Source organism: Helobdella robusta (assembly GCF_000326865.2).
Source record: "Helobdella robusta unplaced genomic scaffold HELROscaffold_22, whole genome shotgun sequence".
In the NCBI taxonomy this organism is placed as follows: Eukaryota; Metazoa; Annelida; class Clitellata; order Rhynchobdellida; family Glossiphoniidae; genus Helobdella; species Helobdella robusta.
The window spans coordinates 2,235,256-2,252,380 of record NW_008704170.1 but is presented as its reverse complement, the minus strand read 5'-3'; the positions used below and the strand labels follow the sequence as shown (position 1 = coordinate 2,252,380).

Here is a 17,125-nt window from a genome sequence, read left to right as displayed (position 1 = left end):
TTCAATTAGAGCCACCGACAGAGGCTCAACGTTTGCAGGTGTATATTTTGAATAACTGTTTAAATTAAATTGACGTTTCATTTTATGAAAACATTTCATTGAATTCTATAAAATGCCTTTCTTCTGGTAGATCTTAAAAAAGCACATTGGTGAAAAAGTTCCTCATACGCCACCATCGTCATCGTCGTCGTCATCAAATGTGAACATTTCACTCACAACGACACCAACAACATTTCATCATTTACTTGCTGATGATGAGGTGGCTTCGCTAGCCTCCTCATGCCATGCTTTCTTACCTCAAGATTTACACCATCTGTTTCAACTTGGTCGGTGGATATTTCTCATTTTTATTTGTTAATAATGATTATTATTATTATTATTGTTTATTGTTATTATTATTATTAATTCTAATTTATTTCCATACACGGTGTTTTATAGCTTGTTTGTTGATTTAAATTTTCAAAATTAAAAAAAATTCATTGCATAGCTATTACATCAGCTCAACAAAGGATTCGTAGATACGACGCAAATTCATCACCAACAACAACGTCAACCACAACAACAGTTTTAGAAATGACGTCATCAACTACAACAACAATAACATCAGCAACAACAACACCAACAACAAAAACAATTATGTCTGAATCTGACTCATTTTTATCTGACGCAATGCAGGCCATGACTTTAACTCAATATCAGCCAACAACAACAATATCAACAACAACAACAGCAACAACTCCAACAATGATCTTACTTAAAGATTTCCAGTCTGGCTTTTCAAAGTTAAAAAGTCGTTTAAACAGAAGTGACACTGTCATCGTTGAACCTGTGCGTTCTCAAGTTACTCCTTGTTATTTATTATACTGTCTGAGTGCCCTCTTCCGGTTTGCGGTGCCACATTCACCCAGTTTGAATGGAAGGGGAACTTGAAAGATTACTCCCCTAATTATGTTCAAATTAATTTTTGATTTCAAGTTAATTTATTTCTTGAAATCACACAAAACTTCAGGTCGCCTGGTCTGATATATGCGGCTACGAAGACTTAAAAGAAACAATTCGCGGGGCAATGGAGTGGCCTGTGAAATACGCACATCTCTTCAAGAAACATCACATCCCTAGTTCGTCCGGCTTACTCCTGTACGGACCTCCAGGCTGTTCAAAAACAATGATCGCCAAAGCCGTGGCCACTCAGTGTGGATTTAATTTCTTTGCTGTGAAGGTGGCGTGTTTTATCTTTGCTTTTTATGCGTAATTCACTTTTGTATTTAATCATTATAAAGTGAAACGATGATGAATAAATTATGCTAATTATTGTTATATTGTATTGTTATATATTTAATCATTATTAAGTGAAATGATGATGAATAAATTATGCTAATTATTGTTATATTGTATTGTTATATATTTAATCATTATAAAGTGAAATGATGATGAATAAATTATGCTAATTATTGTTATATTGTATTGTTATATATTTAATCATTATAAAGTGAAATGATGATGAATAAATTATGCTAATTATTGTTATTTTTGGGCAGAGTTCGGATCTGTTGAGCAAATATGTCGGTCAGTCCGAGAAAAATGTGAGGAATTTGTTTGCGAGAGCTCGTAGGATGGCCCCGTCCGTGATATTTTTCGACGAAATTGAATCATTAGCTGTCGCCAGGGATAGGTGGGATTATGGCGAAGATGGCTAATTACACCATAATTACGTCATAATTTCGTCATAATTACGTTAAAATTACATCATGATTACATCATAATTACGTTAAAATTACGAAAGTTGTTTGATGAAATTCTTAAAATTTTAAATTTGTTTCACTAGTTTTTATAAGTGAAGTGATATGCCACTATTACATTTCACATCGTACTGACGTGTAGAATGTTTCAATGAGTGAATTAATGAATGAATGCATGCATGAATGAATGAATGAAAGCGTATATGAATAAGTGAATAAATGAATAAGCGAATGAATGAATGGATAACTGTTAAATTTATTATATTTTAATTGTTTGTTTCTTTTAAACTCCATTTCCCGGCATAAGATCTGATACAAATTCGACAAACTCCCTCCTGTCGACCATGCTCACGGAAATGGATGGTGTAGTTGCATTGTGTGGGGTTTTTGTTCTGGGGGCCACTAATATGCCCTCTAGGGTCGATAAGGTTAGGAGGGTATAATAGTAATTTTATTTGTATAAATTTCTTTTCTTTCTTGGATGTTACCAGAACTAAATGTATACAGGATTAGTCTCATGTGGATTGCATTTTTCGTATATTTTGTTTTTATACAATCTGTGTATATGCACTAAGTCGTTCATTCATTCATTCGTTCGTTCGTTCGTTTATTCATTCAGTCTTTCATCTATTCATCCATTTATTCATTCATCTACTCATCCATACATTCGTTTATAAAAATTTTCTAAACGTGTTAGTAATTTTTTATAATTTTATTCATTCATTCAAATTCAATCCTCTATCCAACCCTGAACCTAAATTGAAAATAATTTTAATCACCCATCAGGCCCTGCTGAGACCAGGAAGGCTGAACAAATCAATCTACGTGCCCCTGCCCACAACGGAAACGCGTCGAAAAATTTTCCAGGCCCAGTTCAGGAAGATGCCCCTGTCCGATGATGTCAACATCGAGGTTCTGCTGGATGGGACCGAAAAGTTCTCCGGGGCCGAGGTGACTGACCTGGTTATCCAGTTTGAAATTTTTTTATACCTAATTTAGAACAGTGGTGTGTTTAACGCTGTTTTAGTTATTCTTGTTGTTTTTAATAATAATAATAATTATTATTATTATTACTGTTGTTGTTACAGATTGTAAAGCTTTGCAGAGCCGCAGCCAATGAATGCCTGTTGGAGAGTTTACTGAACGAGAGCATTGAGATGAGACACTTCTTAAAAGTTCTCTATAGTTCAACTCCCGTAGCCACCGATCAGATGCTGGCTTCGTACGAGCATTTTAAGAACCTAAATTAAATTTTTTTCAAATCACAGATACTATTAGCTGTTTTTATTTATTTTTTTGTGTTATTATGACATCATAATTATAATAATAATAATAATTACTATTATTAATGATGATGATGATCATCATCATTGTTGTCGTCATCAGTATTTAATTTCGTTTAGTTAATTTTGTACATCCATTCATAGAAAGCTAGAAAAAAGTACAAACACATATTACACAGTATAATTATTATTATTATTCATTAAAATTATTACACAATAATTATAATAATTATTATTATTATAAATACATCTAAGCCTCTAATGTAAAGGTAATACAAATACTTCTTACAAGTAACAATATATCTATATATATAAATATATATTTAGTATATATATATATATATATATATATATTATCTAATACAATTACTGATCTAATTTAAGAAGTAATTAAAGAAGTAAAATGTAAAATGTCATAGTAAAAGGTACATTATTACAATGCTACTGTATATATATGTGTGTGTATCTGTGTGTGTATCTGTGTGTGTGTGGTGTGTGTGTGTGTATAAGACAATGGCGATGAGAGTAGAGAGATGACGTTGAGGAAAGGATGAGTCAAATTAAAAAAATTTGTAACTACCGGTTAATAAAAGGAAATTTTTTTAATTTGCTGTACTTGGTGTGTGTGTGTATGTTTGTGTGTATGTGTGTGTAGGTGTATTAACATATATATATACATATATAATATATATATATATACATAATAGTCACAGATTATTGCACGTTTACAAGTAGGCTGACGATACGTTACTAAGATTCTAAACAAAGACAATACAAGAATTATATTTGTTTGTATTTATGTGTGTGTGCGTGCGTGTGTATATTTTTGTATATACGGGTGTGTATATTAAATAATTTCGCTACTTTTTTTTAAATCTAAAATAATTTTTTAATATGACTAAGTTGTAATAAAAATATACTATTCTTACTAGTTATTTTTTCACATTTGTATGTACGATTTGTATGTGTTTTTTGTTTGTATATACGTATGTATATCTGCATGTATGCATTGTATATAGCTCAGATAACGTTGTATAAACATCTGGAAAAAAGAATGTAACATTGAGACATAAACGGTAAACGGTATTAAACTTTTATAAACAACATACAGCAAACGCTTGCTTAATCTATAATAAACATATTGTATTAAATACAAGGTTAGTAATATATATATATAGATAGAATAAACACACACACACACACACACACACACACATATATATATATATATATATATATATATATATATGTATGCATGTCTGTATGTATGTATTCATGTATAGTTGAGCTTAGATTTAAGTTAAAAAGTCTATTCTACATCGGTTTAACTATTACTTTAATCATTTTCAGTTTTAAATAGATATAAATGATGATAATAATAATAATAATATAAACAATAATAATATAAACAATAATATCAATAATGAAAAGAATATTTCTTAAATATTTTAATTTAGATACATACTCTTAAGATTGGAAAGTTATGGAGAAACGTTTGATGTTAAAAAGATTGTAGTTTATGAGTTAACTGGATGTAGGTTCATTCTTTCACTCACTCATTCATTCTTTTTTGTTTGGCCATTCATTCCTTCATTCATTCATCCATTTTCATTTTTAATTCATCCTGTCTGCAAATCCATCAACCATTATCATTTTCCTTTGGTTTTTCATCAAGTTGTTTTTCATAGGACTATTATTATTGTTATTATTATTATTTTTGTTGTTATTATTGTTGTTGTTGTTATTGATATTCTTGTTGCTGTTTTGATTCTTATCCGAAGATTGTTTCGAAGCCTTGACCGGGAAGACCTTTGTAAGTAGGTTTTTGTGTTACAACTATTCAAATGTTTCATTCATGCATTCATTCGTTCATTCATTCATTCATTCATTCGTTCATTCGTTCCTTCATTCACTCATTCATTCTTATTTTTCGCCTATATTATTACTGCACTCCCCCGAATAAAATTTTGAGTATTGCTCCTCTCCTATGTTATGTGTTGTTTTGATAATTATAATTACGAAATGCTTCTCTATTCGTGTGTCTCTCTTTTTTTTCTCTCTCTCTTTCTCTTTTTCTCTCTTTTTTTCTCTCCTTCATTCGTTCATCCATTCTTTGATTATATTGTCTTTTTTCGCACTTTTTTTTATTCATTTTACGTTTTTCATTTTCTTCAGTTCATCATTTAATAAGCATCCACCCATCTATTTATCCATCCATCTTTCACTTCATTTTTTCATCTATCCATCCATCCATCCATCCATCTATTCATCCATCCATCCATACATACATACATATATACATACATACATACATACCTACATACATACATACATACATACATACATACATACATACATACATACATACATACATACATACATACCTACATACATACATACATACATACATACATACATACATACATACATACATACATACATACATACATACATACATACATACATACATACATACATACATACATGTCAGTGTGCTTGAAAATATCCAACTGAATGCCGACATGTGCAATTAACGACAAATCAAAGTGTTAATCCATTTGTTACTTGATGTTTGACGGTTCAGTGTCACTCATCATGTTTTGGTTTTAACATACATACATACATACATACATACATACATACATACATACATACATACATACATGCATACATACATACATACATACATACATACATACATACATACATACATACATACATACATACATACATACATACATACATACATACATACATGCATACATACATACAAACAAACAAACCAACCTCTTGTTTATCAAGCCATTTGTACTGACAGCAAACGATTGATTTGCTTAAGATGTTCACGACACTGCTGAGAACTTTGGTTAGGAATGTTGCTAGAAAAATTTATCAATCAACCAGTCATTCCTCTATCCATTCATTCATTCATCCATTCATTCATCAGTAGTAACATTGATAAAAAAAATGATAAGAATGCCGATGATAAAAATGACAAGGTCACAATCAGTGGCGAACCTTTATATAGGTAGTCATGGTCGCCATTCAGAGCTGCTGGGTCTGTCGCCGCGTTGTTATATATTCTATTGTTGATCTGTCAGATTATGATGATTGTGGTGATGGTGGTGGCGATTGTTGTGGCGATTGTGGTGACGATTGTGGCAGCGATGATGATGATGGTGGTGGGGGTGATTGTGATGATGACGACGATGACAATTGTGGCTGTGTATATGCAGTAAAAAAAAAAAATCATTTTTAAATGAAAATCACGATTAATTTTTAATTTATGCAACGAAAATCACGATTAATTTTTAATTTATGCAACGAAAATCACGATTAATTTTTAATTTATGCAACGTCGTCGTCGTCGTCAATAGCAATAACAATATAATCAGCAATAATAATAATAATAATAATAATAATAATGTTAATAATAATAACAAAAACAATAATAATAATAACCTGTGCAGCTTTGTAACTCTGTACCAATAGTCCTTTCTTCAAGTCAACCAACAATTGATCTTCGCACAGTCTGGCTACTTCTTCGTCCAGTCTGTCGTCAAACCCAGTGTCTGCCTCACTGAACGATGCAGTTGGCGATGACGACGTCGTTGTCGTTGTGGCTGTGAACGTTGTGGTTGTCGTCGTCGTCGTCGATGTTGTGTTGCGACGTTTGGCGTTATAGTAAGAGTTGGTTGTTGTCGTGTGTTGTTGTCTGTGAGATGTATGTGTTGTTGCTGTTGATGCTGCTGCTGATGTTGTTGTTGGTGGTGTGTTCTTCCGGAGTATTTCTTCATCCACTGATCCTTCCAGACTATTGAAAGCTCCATCAGGATTTCCGTATTTGTTATCGCTATTATTATTGTGATTGTTATTTTTATTATTAATGTCATTATTGTTATTATTATGATTGTTGTTGTTGTTGTCAATATAACTCTGTTTCTTCCTCTTAGGAAACCCTTTACCATTATTATTGCTGTTATTATTATTATTATTATTACTACTACTACTATTGTTATTATTATTGTTATTGTTGTTATTACTGTTATTATTATTGGACCCCTCTCTCTTAGCAGCCTTATCTCTCCTCCTCTTCTTCTTCGCTTCATCATCATTTTCATCTTCTTCCTCCTCTTCATCGTCCTCCATCTTACTGTCGTCAGAAATTTGCTTGCGGGCTGTCCGCTTGCCTAGAGGGTACCAATGGGGACGATTGTCCAAGTGGTGGGGGTCTAAATATGAGAGGGGGGGTTGATTGGTTGGATGGGAAGTTGATTGATTGAGTGGTTGGTTGATTGATTGATTGATTAATTAAATGATTGATTGATAATTGATTGAATGTTAATTGATTGATTGGTTAGTTGATTGAATAAGTGTTAACCATAGAAATGTAATGAAAATTTTTCCACCCCAACCTTCCAAATGTAGCACAGTCTCGCCAAGAAAATAATGATTCTTGCACTTATCATAATCCCAGACTGATACTTCGAGGTTTTTCTGGGAGAGTTCGTACCTTGAGAGGCCCATAAACACCAGCGTTTGGTGCCATTCCGGATTTGAAGTCCTCGTTATGTATTTTGTGCAGCGACGATTTGATAGACTGCAGAATCAATCAATCAATCAATCAACCAATCAATCAGCAAGAAAAAAATCCTTTAAAACCCAATCAACCCAATCGTCAACCAATCTACGATTGAATTACTTTCTTCCCGGAAGAAGATAAATTTTAACGAAAGGATCAGCGGCACTCCCATTCGGTCTGCATTTCAATCGTCTGCCTTGGATCACGTGGATGTTCAGCGTGCTATCGAATTTGTCGTAACTCATTTGCAACTGTTGGATGATTGGTTGGTTGATTGGTTGGTTGACTGATTGATTGATTAATTGATTGATCTAATGAGTGATAGATAGATTGACTGATTAATTGATCAATTGATTGATCTAATGAGTGATAGATAGATTGACTGATTGATTGATTAATTGATTTATCTAATGGTTAATAAATAAATTGATTGATTAATTTAATGGTTGATAGATAGATTGATTGATTAATTGATTGACCTAATGAGTGATAGATAGATAGATTGATTGATTGATTGACTGGTTTGTTGGTTGATCAGTTGTTTGGTTTATTAGTTTCATCTTATCTGATAGACAGAAAAATTTAGTGAGCTTGCGGATTAAACCTTCATACATACACACGCACCTGAATATCGCCAAGCTCCGATTCGCAGTCATAAGTCATCTGACAAAAAAATCATTACAACAATAATAATAATTATTATTATTAGTATTTAATAATAATAAATAATAATAATAATTAATAAATAATAATAATAATAATGAGAATATCCTTTAATTTTCTAACTCCAAACACCAAATATCAATAATGAAATAATTATAAAATCTTATTAATCATAATAATAACAATTAATAATAATATAAATAAATTAGTCACGTGATCATTGTTGTACTCATCGGCATATCTTTCAGTTGCCTTCTTCTTCTTATCATCAGCATCCTTATCATTTCTTCTGTACCTAGATTGATGCTGCTGCTGCTGATTATTATTATTATTATTATTGTTGTTGTTGTTGCTCTGATGATGATGATGATGATGACGATGGTGGTGATGATGATCGTTATGAGAAGCCAAGTCAGTCTGCAGCGAGCTGTTAGATGGAGAGAGACTGGTCTCTGAGTTCGCGTCCAGATGTGATGAGGAAGTCGGCGATAGAGGCGGTGATGATAACGATTGTTGATGATGGTGTTGATGATGATGACGTTGTTGTTGTTGTTGTTGGTAGCGATGTTGTTGTTGTTGCTGTTGTTGTTGTTGTTTCGTTGGTTTGTTTTGTTGTTGTTGGTGGTGGTGATGAAATTTGGAGGGTTGGGACCTAGGATCTTTTTTATCTAGGACGGTGTACGTGTATCATCATCTTAATCATTCTTAATCATTTCAATCCTCTCAGTCATCTTAATCACCGCAAACATCACTTTCTTACTCATCTCAATCACCATCTTTTTAACCGTCATCATCGTCATCAGAACTCACTATTGTAATCGTCAACGTCACTCTGGTTGACGAAGGAGAGGTCGCTATCGTTGCAAACGGTCGATTCGATACTTGACGGTTTCGAAGATGTGCCCGATTCGCTGAATATTTGGTTGAATAGTTGGTTGTTTGGTTGATTGAATAGTTGATTGGTTTTTCGGTAAGTTATTTGATTCTTTACACTTTTTAACAACCAATAAAATGTATATAACCATTAAATTTTTAATAAAATATTTATAAATGGACGAACGAACGAACGAATGAACAAATAAATGAACAAACAAATGAATTAATTACTAATTAATGACCTAATTAACCTTAAAAATGATTATTACTCTCACCAACTTAACTCACTTAGATCTGATGACAAGTTCAATCTCGCCATTCGAGTATGTCATGATTCGGTCAATATCCTCTTGGGTCTTACTGGTTAGTGGGTGGCCGTTCCATTCTAAAACTTGGTCCCCTAGGACCATCATTTAGGGATATTTCAACTTTTTTTATGTTAAAAAGGTTAAAAAATACAAATTACAATACAAACAATACAAAATACAAACAACATACAATACAAAATACAACAAAAAATACACACAACGACAAAAAACATACAATACAAAATACAATATAATATATACACAAAATACTAAACAAAATACTATACAAAATACTATACAAGATGCAATACAAAATACAATACAAAATACAAAAAGAAACTTCATACAATACAATATACAATACAAAATACAATACAAAATACTAACAAAAACAACATACAATACAACACAAAATACAATACAAAAGGCACAAGACATACCTTCACGCAGTTCTCCATGCAATTGATCCACGATACCTCCTTTGAATATGCTGGTCACGTACGCACCTAGCTGGCCTTCAGGGTCCAAATACTGGCCCCCGGTTATCTTCATTCCCAGACCAAAACCTCAATTATATGTATATTAAATTATGATAATTATTGAGGTGTTGTGATGAATATTTTTAAGGTGCCTGGTACTTATGTTGATCTGACCGGCTTCGACACCACACGCAACAAATGTACGATGGATCAATTCACATATATAAAAAACGCTTGAAAAGTTGCTAGTGACCTTACGACTGTGCATGACTTGTATTGAAGAAAACAATTTGAAAGATGGAGAACGAACCTTCTGAGTATTTATCTTTGGGATCCCTGGTTAGGAGGATTGTCTTCGTTGGGAAGTTGTACTGTCTGGTCTGCTTGCGACCCATGCTGCCCGTCGTCAAGGGCTGCCATTTTTTTTGTGAAATTATTTTATCTATTTATTTATTCATTTATTTTATAACCATAAAGCTTTATTAACTATTAACTATATTATTATTACATAAAACTGTAATAAAATTTATATTGCAAAGTAAAGATCGCATCAACGATTGGTTGATCGGATATTAGTTAGCTTCAATTTCATTATATCTGATCGCTGATTGGTTGGTCAATTAAAATTTCTGATTACCGGTTAGTTTAAATTAAAATTTCTGTTCAATGATTGGTTAATTTAAATTAAGACCCAACCAACCAGAGGTTTTCTTTTTTGCAAAGCCACGCCTCCTTCCATGAAATGTTCCTCTGAATCGGGAGAGTTGTTAGAGTTAAGTATGTCTCTGGATCTGCGGCCGTTGTACGAATCTGTACATAAAAGTGTACACATGTGAGTGTGTGCATTTGTATGCGTACGTACGCATCTTCTTGTACGCTTATGTGTGTATTCGAGTGCGTGCTTATGTCCGGTGTACGTTCCTAGTATGTACACTATTTGCACCTACATGTATGTACAGTACAGTACATATAATATTTGTGGGTACTGAAGCTTATAGCTAAGTCATAAAGTGAGATTTATTTTGCTGCTTTAAAAATGTGTTTACAACACTGCATATATAAATTTGGAGCATTAATATTAGCATAACATTATGAGATAATAGGACGTGAGCATGTCTCCTGTTACTTTCAGAGCAAACACTTCGTTCGTGTATCAGTTATTATCCATACACTCGCTCAACTTTTGTGTCTAACTATTTTTTATTTTTTTTTCATTTTTATTTTTCAATTTTATTCACTTCATCACGGAATGAAGTTAAATTTCAACGCGCTGCTTCTCGCGTGCACACTGGCACAACTGCTTGCATGTCAGGCAGAAATAAAACAACGTTTCAATGAAGCAGTAGTCGCTGCCACAAACAAACCGACGACCATACGTACATGCTCGTCTACGAGCATAAAAAAGCACATCAACCAACATGCAAAAATCTAAAATACTCAAGCATTAAATCTAGGCTAATATTTGCCTTAAACACATACGCGTGTTTCCTAGCACGGGAACGAACATTCATCAGCGTCCAAACAAGTGCACAGACATGCATACAAACATACATACATGCATACGGAGACATGAAAACATACGTACAGACATACACAAACGTACACAAAGACATACACAAACATATACACACACGCACATATACAAGTTTCAATTTGCAACCTTCACTCTGTCGAAAAGCTTGATAAGATGACATTCGTGTCGTGTAATTGGATTGCGCTAGAGGGATTTTATCTTTCCGACCGTAGTCTAGCTGTTCCTTCACATTCCTCAAGTATTCGTCTCGCAAATTAACTCGGTACTTGGAGTCCTCTAGCACATAATCGTCGGTATAGTCGAAACTTTGAAGCGGTAACACTTGCTGCACAGACTGCCTGCTTTTTGAGTAGAGATTTTTATTTTTGGAAACGTCACCAGCCATTAGATCGGGCATGGCGGCCAGCCGACGAATTTGTTTCTGAAGGTATCGAGCTTCTTCCAGCTGCAGTTTCCTTAACTCGATTTCAAATCTCAACTGCTCTTTCTTCTCCTCTCTCAGCAGCGGATTTTCATTCTCATCTGGATAGCTGAATGAGGGGGTCCTCAAAATGTTTCTACGATTGAGCGCTACAACATTTCTAGGATCAAAATATTGCTCCGATGAAATATTCCTCGGATCGTAGTATTCGTTGCCGTACAAGTTGGTTACCGATCTACTATTCACGATGGCCGGTCTCGATAACTTTGCTAAAATATCCGATGATCGCGAGAGGGCGTTGTAAGGAGTTTCGGTTTGAGAATTGAGGTTAAAAACTCGATTCTGAGACGTCGGTACTTTGTAATTGTACTGAGCGTTTTCATCTCGGTATAGCAGGTTATCCTGTATTCTACTGTATCTATTTTTTAACTTGTCAGCCATGTTGTAGTATTTGTTCAGGTGTGCAATATCACGAGAGATGTCCCTCTGAAGTACCGGTTGCTGCTTCGATACGTACGACGTCTTGTCCGAACTAATCGTGTCAGTTACAGGTGCAACACTCGAGATCATGGGGTCAGAGTTTTGCCTCTTAAATGCCGGTTTGGACCTCGATATAACTTTCGAATAGTGATCGGCTCCTTGCGAGTAGTTATAATTGTCCTTTGAGTATCGCGAATATTCGTCTGTAACATCTTTTCTGTGAGGTGTTACTGTACTTGTAGTTGTCTTTGTGGAGGCTGTTGTAGCCGTTGTTGGTCGTTTATCCTTGCTGTAGCTAGTATAATCTTTACTTTTTTTATTTTGAGATAAATATTTTTTGACGTGTTCATCGCTGTAGTATTTCGAACCGCTCTCTTTCTTCGAGTAATATGACGGCGATTTATTTCGATGTTTCTTCTCTTGACTGTGTGGCCTACTGTAATCCACTCGGTGTCTCTCTCGTTCAGCCATTTCCGCCTCCATCCTTCTCACTTCCTCCTCCTCATCCAATCTCAACCTGCGAGAAGCTGTTACTATCTGAAGTTCTTCTCGAATTCTCTGCTTCAATGATTTAATTTCTAGGGGTACTTGAATACCGTGAATTGATACCATCTCGACGGGCGGTTTGTAATAATGTCTTGATTTATTACTCGCCACGTTATTCAGATTGTTGTAACTATTTGCTAAACTTTTTGAGTTACGGTTCTTCGAAGCCGAGCTCAGATTTGACCGACTGAACTTTTCCAGCCCCTCTTGACTTCGTCGGTCCGCTCTGGCAGTTGATAATTTTCCTTGGCTGATTGGCGATTTTGAATTTAAAAAGTCATCCAGCCTCGAACTGCGACCAACACTTCTTGCCCTTGATGACATTGGAGGAACGCTGAGTTTCGGTCTCTCTCTGATTGGTGTGGAGGAATAATTTGGTCCGAAGCTTGTGCTACGCTGCCTGCATGTTTGTTTGTAGCTGGATGAAGAGAAAAATTTACTACTTGCCACCGAAGCATCGCTGCTATCATCTTCATCTTCACTTTTTTCAGAGGAGGACCCGCCTCTGCGCTGAATCTCTTTCGATCTCAGATGCCGTCTCAGACGTTCCTTACCGAATTCAACCTCACTCTCAATCCTTGATCTAGAATCAGCGGATTTCGATCTCAATCTTCCACCCACGGTGTTCACTGATTTGTTCAATTGATCGGGAGTTGGCGGTAGTTTGCGGTGGTGGGATTTGATCTGCTGCTGCTGCTGGCTGGTGGAGTGCTGGGCGGCCAGGGCCTGGCTACTCATCGACAGCAACACCTATTATTTTAATAAAAAATAGTTTTTTTAATTCTAGTCAACTTGTGAAAATTAAACTTCTATTTAACCACGCAAAATATTATTAATAACATTTCATTTGGAATTTAATGTTTATAATTACCTTAGATAATGTCTTCTTTGAATCGATATCCGACAGGTCGGTTTGACTCAACAAGATGGACGTGGCATCTAAAGTTGAGAGCGTAGATTCAGCAATTACTCTGTTCAATTGTGAAATTTGCTGTTGTTGTTGTTGCTGCTGCTGTTGTTGCTGCTGTTGTTGTAATAACTGTTGAGGTTGCTGTGGTTGTTGTTTATAAGTCGAATCGAGATAAGAGGTAGAAATTGATTTTGCAGTAGCCGGCGTTGAGCATGCAATGATATCCGACTGTCCAATGCTGTCCAAAGGTGTTTGAGGCAATCGTTTTTGTGGTTTTTTCGGTACCTGTGGCTCGTAAGTCACCTGAATGGCGGTTTGACCGCCAACACTTGTAATTGCGGTTCTAGCGATGTTTCCTTGAATGTTGTTATTTAAATCCGGTAGAGAATTGATCGATTCCAAATTGATGGGAGTTGATTTATGCATCGATGTATTGCTTATGATTGAACTGTCATTTGTTTTGTAACTGCTGGTTATGTACCTGCTCGTTAAGTCAGTTGAGTGCTGATTGAAACCCGCTGTTGAATCGGCGTAATCAATTTTACTGAGAGTGTATCGAACGGACGTTTTGTCGAACGCTTTAAGAGGACCGTCGCAAGTCGATTTGTTATCGTATCTCAGCGCTAGCGGGTCTTCAATAGTCATGCGAATATTTTCCGGCATATAAAAGTTCACCTGTTCTACATCTTCGCTTTTACTTTTTGACGATGACAAATCAATAGGTTCGTATTCATTCTGCTGCTGCTGTTTCGAAGTTGGCGCTCTTCGTGACGTCTTATCTTTGGAATCATCTTTAACAATATTCTTTGAATAATCGATAGAGCTCGTTGAGATTGCCGAACTCGTCGAGCTGACCGACGAATCTTCTTTCATGAAATTAGATAGAAATATGTTGACGGAAGTGATGGGCGTCATCATGAGTACTTGGTTCGATTTCGAACTCGACAAGTTAATCGGATCTTGCGTGGTCGTAGTCAGTGCCACACTGCCATCTGTCGGTTTATTTTTTGATAGATCACTTGGTTGAGAGCCGACGAGCGATGTTGAAACACTGGTGACAGTGGTTGTAATCTGAGATGAAAAACTTGTTGCCACCATTGTAGTTGTGGCTGGCAATGTAGCAGGCAATGTTTTAAGTTGAAAATCGCTAGCAGGGATGCTGAAATTATAGAGTGACGTCACAACATCAGGTGGCTTGCAAACGCTAACTTTTCTGACGTAATCAACCACTGAAGTGTTTCCCACCTCCGAAACTGTTTTTCCGGCCGAATCGTAGCTAATTTTGCTGATGTTTTCATATTTTGGAGCTCTTTTCATCAGATTTTGTTTTATTCTTTCCTGTTCTTGAAGGGACATTGTTACGGAAAGTTGTGCAAAAATATTTTCTTGGCTGGCAAGAGACGGAGATGATGACGAAGATGATGGCAGGATGATGGAGGAAGAAGAGGATGGTGGTTGTGATGACAGTCTTGAAGTAATTTTTTGATTTGTCATTATCGATTTATCGTTGGACAATTTCGATGCCAAATAAGCACTGGATGACCTCTGTTGACCTCTCTCCATGACCCCGTAACCTGTTTCGCTGCTCAGAGGCTGCGATATGACGTTCACATTCGACATGTTTGACAAAACTTTAATACGGTTCTGGTAGTGGTCCATCACGGCAGTGTACGGTACGTCGTTCACCCTCGAGAACAGCTGCGACGTTGGGCCGATTATCTCTGGGCCCCTCTTCACTTCGACCATCGGAGAGACGCTCATAATGCTAGTCAGCATGGCCGTGTCGCTAGCGACGGAAGCTGCATAGCTGGCTAGAGAGTGATGACTTCCTAGGTCTAGTGAATGATTTGCAGATGAATGGACCGATAGTGGAGTTGTGTATATGCTTTCGGTACTGTTATATCGAGCCGGTTTTTGTGGAGGTTGAAAATAAGTACTAGAATCGGTCGGGTTGTTGAATTTGATAGAGTTGGTCGTCATGGCTTGAAAGAACCCTCCATCACGCCCCATGGCCCCGTTGAATTGATTGTAGAACTCCTCTCCTAGATTGTTATAGCTGTCCACGCAAATTTCGTAGTCATAGCAGCCGACGGTCAGACCACTTCCGGTGTTGTTGCTGCTGACGTTGCCGCCCCACTGTGGTCCAATGACGTTTGGAAATCTGTCGCTACTGTTGCTGCTGGCGCTGCTACTGTTCATCATCATCATCATCATTGGAGTTCGGTGCGTGAAGTTTGGATCTTTCCTGCAAGAATCCATCAAACGAACGATGCAGTCGTGTTGTATATTTTTTGGCGAAATTACAGTTTGAATAATAATAATGATAAAATAATAATAAAATAATAATAATAATAAATAATGATAATAAAATAATATTAATAATAATAATTACTCACCCTATCTGCGCGACCCCATCCTTGTGCTTGTGCCAGGAAGGACTTCCGATTGTGGAGTAGCTGGAGGAAGAAGAGGAAGAAGAGGAAGAAGAGGAAGATGGCAAAGATGGCGGACACTTTTGATTCCTCCTTCCCTGAATTCCCTCCAAATCCTGGTAGCTCATTTTTTCAACTGGGACTGATTTCATCTTTTTACTTCCTCCTCCGTACGCCAACATTTCATCATGTTTTGCCGCAGCCAACGTAGTCGCAGTAGTTGCATCAGTAGTAGCGGCTGTTGTTGCGGCTGCTGTCGCTGCCACTGATAATGACGTCATCATTGTCGTTGTTGTTGTTGACGGTGGCGTCATTGTATATTGCAATCCGGATGTCGAGGTAGTCATGGCAACCATGGCACGTGTAGCCACGGTGAATCCGGCATTTGAAAATCCAATTGTGGTAGGCGAAGTTGTAGTAATTGTAGTTGTGGCTGCAAAAGAAGTAGCAGCAGTAGTAGTAGTTGCTGCTGTATAAATATATGTTGTCGTTGTCGTTGTTGTGGTTTTTGCAACATTATTTCCATTTGATGTTTCATAACCGAATGGTTGATCAATTATGGATGAATAAAATTTTTGGTTATAGAAACTTCCGTTGTTACTTTCAGTCGTTCCGCGTACGTTTGTTGGAGTGGCTTGAGATGTCGTTGCTGCAGCTGCTGCTGCAACGATTTCGTTACTACTGTTGTCTTGATGCTGTTTTTGATGGCATTGGTTTTGCTGCTGGTTAATTAGTTGCTGTTGATAATGTTGATTTTGTTGTTGACTAGACAAATGTTGTTGTTGTTGTTGTTGTAAATGAGAAAACTGCACCGGTTCTGAATAGACAGTATCGTAGTAATACATGTTGTAATTTTGTTGCTGTTGCAGCTT

At 36.0% G+C, this 17,125-nt stretch overlaps 2 protein-coding genes across 2 annotated transcripts; one reads left to right on the top strand and one right to left on the bottom strand.

Moving 5' to 3' along the window:
* Positions 1-1,006: 1,006 nt before the first annotated feature.
* HELRODRAFT_78267 (hypothetical protein) lies at positions 1,007-2,182 on the top strand (the record flags this gene model as incomplete). Its single annotated transcript, XM_009018742.1, has 3 exons — positions 1,007-1,219; positions 1,539-1,672; positions 2,047-2,182. Coding segments are annotated over 3 exons (483 nt in total), but the record flags the coding sequence as incomplete, so codon positions are not given.
* A 5,181-nt stretch (positions 2,183-7,363) lies between these two features.
* On the bottom strand, positions 7,364-7,858 carry HELRODRAFT_78143 (hypothetical protein; the record flags this gene model as incomplete). Its single annotated transcript, XM_009018741.1, has 2 exons — positions 7,364-7,622; positions 7,725-7,858. Coding segments are annotated over 2 exons (393 nt in total), but the record flags the coding sequence as incomplete, so codon positions are not given.
* Positions 7,859-17,125: the final 9,267 nt, after the last annotated feature.